The 6,415-nt window shown below is 39.4% G+C and overlaps 3 protein-coding genes across 3 annotated transcripts; 1 reads left to right on the plus strand and 2 right to left on the minus strand.

The window, feature by feature from the left end:
* Positions 1-238: 238 nt before the first annotated feature.
* Positions 239-544, minus strand: GCK72_026294 (uncharacterized protein; the record flags this gene model as incomplete). Its single annotated transcript, XM_053736815.1, has 1 exon — positions 239-544. The coding sequence occupies one exon, from the start codon at positions 542-544 to the stop codon at positions 239-241; it is 306 nt and encodes a 101-aa protein (XP_053580381.1).
* A 216-nt stretch (positions 545-760) lies between these two features.
* GCK72_026295 (uncharacterized protein) lies at positions 761-2,092 on the plus strand (the record flags this gene model as incomplete). Its single annotated transcript, XM_053736816.1, has 4 exons — positions 761-851; positions 902-1,234; positions 1,711-1,890; positions 1,941-2,092. The coding sequence occupies 4 exons, from the start codon at positions 761-763 to the stop codon at positions 2,090-2,092; spliced, it is 756 nt and encodes a 251-aa protein (XP_053580382.1).
* A 2,108-nt stretch (positions 2,093-4,200) lies between these two features.
* Positions 4,201-5,023, minus strand: GCK72_026296 (uncharacterized protein; the record flags this gene model as incomplete). The annotated part of the gene is made up of 4 exons (XM_053736817.1): positions 4,201-4,331; positions 4,427-4,589; positions 4,642-4,875; positions 4,925-5,023. 4 exons carry the CDS (start codon positions 5,021-5,023, stop codon positions 4,201-4,203), a joined length of 627 nt encoding a protein of 208 aa, XP_053580383.1.
* Between the last annotated feature and the right edge of the window lie 1,392 nt (positions 5,024-6,415).

Consider the following 6,415-nt stretch of genomic DNA (forward strand, 5'->3'; position numbering starts at 1 on the left):
TTCATTATGATTTTTGTGTCGGGATTTTGTGCTTTTATAGAGCCTCCGGTAGATAAGTAAGTAAAATGGTTTATTGATATTTCAGTTTATTATAGAAGAAAAAAGTGGTACAATAAAAGATGGGAAGACAATTAGAAGAAGGGGAGGGAGAGGAGATGAAGTTTCAGTTCAAGATATGAATATAAGATTTGGAAACATTAAGAAGACAAAACGACAAATCCGTAATATAGCAAGCATTTCAATTAGGTAAAACAGTTGCCTTTTTGCTGCATCTGTAGCAGCAGCAGAGACAATAAATAATGCCTATTACAATTACACCGGCAGCACAAATTTTGAGTGCCGAGATGAATTCAGCCACGCTGGGTTTGAACCAATGGAGTATTGAGTCCAATCCCCACTCGAATTCGACATTGGCATGCATCCGTTCCTTCTCCAGATCAGTGAAACCCTTCTCAATAGCATCATCATCGTTCATCCACTCTTCAAGTTTGGCATGATCCAGTTGAGGTATTTGCTCAGAGACATGGACTTTTTTCAATTCCATAAAATCGTGCCGCCCTTGAATTGTACTGTCACCAATCCGTATCTTTGTAGTGTGTGGAGCGCGAATCAGAAGTTGACCCGACGCCGGGAACTTGTGATCCGTTAATGAAATGTCGGATCCATTTTCATACACCGAGTAGTGCTGTAATGTTTCAAATTTTGAAATTATAAAAAAAACAGGAAATGTCAAACAATCTTGAAATCCCCCTTTTCAGGTATGAAGTCTGAGAACGGTAGCTCAATAACTGGTCAACCCGAAATCGAATCTATCAACGATATATCAATGAACACCGTATCTGAATTTATGGGTATCAATTAACGATCCCAACCAAACAATTTTCACATCTCATTTTTTCAGACATTGAACCTAATGTACTGGAGCCCGTCGAACCTGAAATGGAATCTACCAACGAAATCGTGGCGGACAGTAAGCCAGAGCACAACAGCAGAAAACGAAATGCTTCCGATGCGCATTGCTTTGCTGTTCCTCAGACACCTAAAAAGACGTGCATCAAAGAGAAAGATGAGGAATCGATTGGTGGAGAAATGAAGAAATGTAAAATTTGTATTGGAATGATCAACATATTTGAAGTGGAGACCGACGCTATTGTTGTTCCAACCTACGCTGAAAAATTATCAAAGGAAGAGCTGAATTTTGCTAGTGATCCTCCGAGTAGGAAAAAGTATAACGGTACTTGAACTGAACTTGAATCAAAAGCAGTATGCGCTTGTCAAGAATTTTTTCAATCTTTTCACCGTGGTTTTATGACACTACACAGGTTGCGACTCATAATAGGACTTGCGATCTTGGTGAATCATTGAATCACTGAGGAGCCTTGAATATCTACTTGGAAGAATTGGATTGACCACGATTATGATGGACAGTGGATGCTTGGAAATCGGAGTAGAGCTTTGAATACATTTCTGGCTGATATAGTTGGATCTTTGGGCTTATTTGACTCGCTCTGTGATCTTTTCCCAGTAACGCGTTCCTGCCCTCTAGATGAATTAGAACTTATGAAACATCTGCTTATATCAGAATCTTATGTTTAGCTGAACGTTTTTTTAATCGTGAGTAGACAACTTCTGTTTCATCATGTTTTCCTAAACAATCGGAATGTTTTCAAAACAATAAATCCTCTATTTATGTATGTAATCATTTTCCAGTAACCCGTTCATGTCCTCCAACTTGGACCAAATTCATCCGATTAACCACTCCATTCTGTCTGAAAATAATCGGATCCACTGATATATTCTTCACTCAAGTTCAAGTTCAAGTTTTATGCATCAACTCGAAAGGCATGTTAGCTGGGTTAAAAAGTGACGAGAAACGAAACTTTGCGACTGGTATCATATGAAGATCATGGAAGTTGAATCTGAATTCATCTGAATTTCAGAAAAAGCCCACATAATCAACATGCAAGGTACCTACTTGGGCAACATGTTTTATATATCGGGCGCCCGGAAGACAACATGCTCGACGTGGGCGCAAGTACAGACACCGGAGTGTGCTGGGTTGAATGTGAGAGCCTTACAACAGATTGAATAGTTTCGAACGAGTCGAGTTATACGTAAAGTGTGTTTGAAAAAGAAAAAAAGTATTGCGAAAATTTATTTAGTCATGGTGGAATTTTTTTCAATACATACAATACCGTGCAGTAAGATATCAAATTTGGACTTTTTCAGTTGAAAATGACCAACTTTGAGTTGGTGTTACGGTATCACTGATTGTTCTACAAAGCAAATTGTGTATAACCATACAGATCAAAAGTAGAGCTTCATTTTTGTAGTTGACAACTTTTTTGTAAAAAAAACTCCCTAAAGAGCTGTGATCATTTTAAGGACACAGCTCAAAGTTCTATTTTGCACCGAATTTGGTCGATTTGAGGGAGAAATTACTATGTCGTTATGTAAATCTCAAGGAAGTGCTTGTACAAAACAGTTGTCAACTACAAACATAATGCTCTACCTTTGTTTTGTATGGTTTATACATACAGTGCGCGTCATAAGTATAGCGCCCCCCTCGATTTTGGCGTTTCTGGAATTTCCGCAATCGGCATGAGAAGATGGTTGATGCCACTCGATCCGGCGTCTCAAAAAACATGTCTTGCGAAGTTTTTTTCGAAAATTTCCAATCATGTCCCCAGCTCAGTCACGGGTTTTCTGAAAATCAGCCGCGTCAAAAGTATAGCGCGGTTTTTTGATTTTGTGGCCGGGAGCGCTGGAAACCAAATAAAAAGATGGAATTTGATTATAATTAGTTGTCGCTGACTCATTTCTGTTATTTCCTATCAAATTTCATCCGAAAAACTGACTTTCTCCGGCTGAAACTGCTCAATTTACCAAACTATCCTATTTGAGACATTTCCAGGATTGTTATCGATTGGTAATTTTGTAAAACGTGAAACCTGGTACTGAAAACTTGTCAAAAATATACTTCTGGACTTTGTGCTACATATTAGTAATCAATCAACCTTTTCGAGGGCCATTTTCCATCTACCCGGCTCGATCAGTGTGACTCCTTGAGATCTGTTTTAGGCATCAGATGTGAACTTTGCTTCACAGAATCAAGAAAATCAGTTCTTCAAACTTTGCAATGATCTATATACACTGAGAAGAACATTGTCAACTTGTTTTTTATCAAAAAACATTCAAGCAGTATCCAGTTGTGACGGTTGTAGCTTACACAGCAATATAAAATAAAAACATGACTGGAAGAGGGGGGGGGGGAGTTATTTCACAGATGGATGATAAGCAATATAATCAGTTGGCATAAAGTGGATACAATAGAGATGTTTGGTTTTGGAGGTGAAGACTAGAACAGGTGGCACTTATAATCCGATTTTTGTTGGGATGGCCAAGTCGACGTATGGTCTACTGCTTGACTGAAAGAAAAATTGTGATTGTTAGACTAACGATAGAAAACTAACCAAATCCAAACAGCCTCTCTTTTGGAACTTTGCATTTTGTGTCCTTTTTGTGGGGCGCAGACTTTGTGAGCTCTTGAAGCAGCTCTTCATGGGTCAACGACGGTCCCAGCTGACATCCAACTGAAATCATGGAATTTACTTTGCGAGTTTTTGAAAAAAATGTTTCAAACAACTAATTTTTCACAAGTTGTTCTGCGTTCTAGCTAACTCAGAGAAACAATTTTCAGTGAATCCTTAGTACTTAGTTCGTGGAATGTTTGATTGTTACTCGATGTCAGCTTAGAAAATGTACAAAAATAAAGAGAAGCCTAGAATATATCACATAGAACTTGAGTTATCTACATACCATTTGCTCGAAAGCTGCGATTGATTTGCTTCCAGGTTCCTTTTCGGTTTTTGGAACGACTTTTCGTTTCCAACTGGCTGGCCTTTTTTGGTGCCGGACAGACAACCGGCACTTCAGCTGGTTTGACTTTTGGCGGTACAATCACAGGAATGACTGGCAAAAGCGGGTAAGGATAGTCAGCAGGGTCTGAAAAAGTATAAATTAATGGTATGGACAGCTTGGTAAAAATTACCATTGTAGACTCCGATATCATTTGCTCCCGAGTGGATGAGCATTTTGAATGGAGCTCCCGTTTTTTTCAAGTGATTTCCATCCAATGAGATAAGTTGGGTCGTCGACAAGCTGAAAAACGTTCATTTTTTGAATGAAACTAGTAAAAATTCATACAGTAAGCAGGGATTTGTCGATATCGTATTCTTCGAGAAGATTTTTCAATTGTGAGAGTGTAATCGTTTGGATGAGACCAGAGTTGTTGGCTGGGTTGAATCTATCGGAGATTTTCTGTTGCTCAGCTGAAAATTACCATATTGCGTGGATGAAGGTTATTAATTTAACACAAAAGCTCAACTATTATCTAGTTCTAAAAACAACGACAACAAAAACTAACCTTCTGGCTTTTCAAACGAGTTTCCCTGATGTTCTCTCAAAATAGGAATCATCGCCGAAATCTCTTCGACAAAGACCCGAGACTCTCCGAGCGTGTTGTCACCCATTGGCACTGCTGGAATAGTACGGAGATACATTTTCTTTCTTCTGCTGTCTTCGGCGACCTAAAAAAAACACAATATTTATATTTAACACCGTTTGGCACATGATACTAACCATTCCAACCATATCAATCATATGAGTGAACTGGAGAATTGAGCTGAACGAGTCTCCCCAGTACTGATAAGTATTGTACGAGAACTCCTTTTCCAATTGATGAACCGTCATCAGATCTTCGTGATCAATCAAAAAGTAAGCGATGTTCAGATCTTTCCGGAGTTTTTCCGGCGCCGCGTAGGAGCATGGGTAGAGTTTGGTTGACGAAGGATCATGCGAGAGCACCCAGTGTGTCTGAAACCAAGTAAATAAAATTTGTAAATTGAGCTGGAAAGTCTCTCACCAATGAATTGGGGTGTTTCGGATCTACGCAGAGACTGACTTCAGAGGTGGGGATAATGTTCCACTTAGTGTTGTTGTGGACGGAAGTAACGTTGGACATCTTTGCCTGAAACAACAAAATTATATTTTATTCAATCACAAAAAAAGAAAACGGAAGATCGTGAGTGAAAAAGCTGATTCATAGAAAAAAGGAAAAAATCGATAATGTGTGAATGAAAAAGAGACTATGCTCAACAATAAAGTCGGAAGCGTGAAGAATCTCAGGGAAATACGATTACAAAAAGGAAATTTTGGAGAAGCACCGAAAACTCGTTCATCAACTAAAATTAGTTAATTTTTTAAGGAAAACCAAAAACAACGACGGAGCACAACGGAAAATGAAGCGAAAATTATGGCAATTTGGAGAGTACTTGAATGCGCGTTTGGCGGCGCGCAACAGCAACAACTAGACCAGAGAGCATCATCACCGCCGTCGCAACCGCTGGTGCCTTCGCGCCATCATTCCTTCGCCATATAAACCACACTCTGATTTTCAGTTCTACTGTCATGGCGCCACACACCAAATCCTTCTCTTTCTCCTGAGATTTCTCGCACTCTGGACAGTCTTACGGGGGACTGTGTTCCGGGATGTTACAATATCAGTGCATCACAAAAATCCCTGATCGAACTTCAGAGCACAATTGCCAAAGGTCGAAAAAAATGAATAGAATTATGGGTAAGTGTTTCAAAACTCTAGAATACAGAGGGAGCGAAAGAGGAAAAGAGGACAAGAGAAAATAATGTGGATGCGCTCCTTTGCGCACACACTTAATAGCGAGGAGGTCAACCTCGCGCTATTTGTGTTACCAACAAATGCGTCAATAACACTTCTTTGCGCAAACTGGGTAAAAAAACAGAAACCAGAGTAATGGCCGAGTTATCACCTAGGGGTCCACTGGATCAAACAGCTCATGTCGAAAAGTCAACGACGATCGCAGCAACTACATGCTAGACTTCTTTGAGGCAGAATATCAAACAAAATGTAGTGAGGAAATGTTCAAGCAGAACAGTGGGGTCATACACTTTCGACATCAAAAAAATCATGAGAAAGCAATTTTGACTTCAACGGTTATGAATACCATTGGCTCGAGATTTCCAACGGTTTCTTTTCAAACAAAACGAACTAAAAGCACTAAAAACTCGTTTATCAACTGGAATTAGTTGATTTATGCAAGAAATACCGAGAAGAACGACGGAACACAACGAAAAATGAAGTGAAAATGATGACAATACAGAGAGAACACATCGAATGCGCGTGTGGAGGTCGAGTGCGGAGCGGTGTTCTGCGGAGCGCATTTGCACACACACACAGTCAGTCAACGAGGAGACATTTGTTGTGGCCAAAACATGTTTTGCAAGTCATTGGGCGGTGTCAAGTAAAGATTTAATTGCGAATAAGATAAAATTCAAAATTTTAAAATTTAATTTAGTTTAATTATCGATTTTTCCGAAA

This window comes from Caenorhabditis remanei, chromosome X (genome assembly GCF_010183535.1).
Source record: "Caenorhabditis remanei strain PX506 chromosome X, whole genome shotgun sequence".
Classification (NCBI taxonomy): Eukaryota; Metazoa; Nematoda; class Chromadorea; order Rhabditida; family Rhabditidae; genus Caenorhabditis; species Caenorhabditis remanei.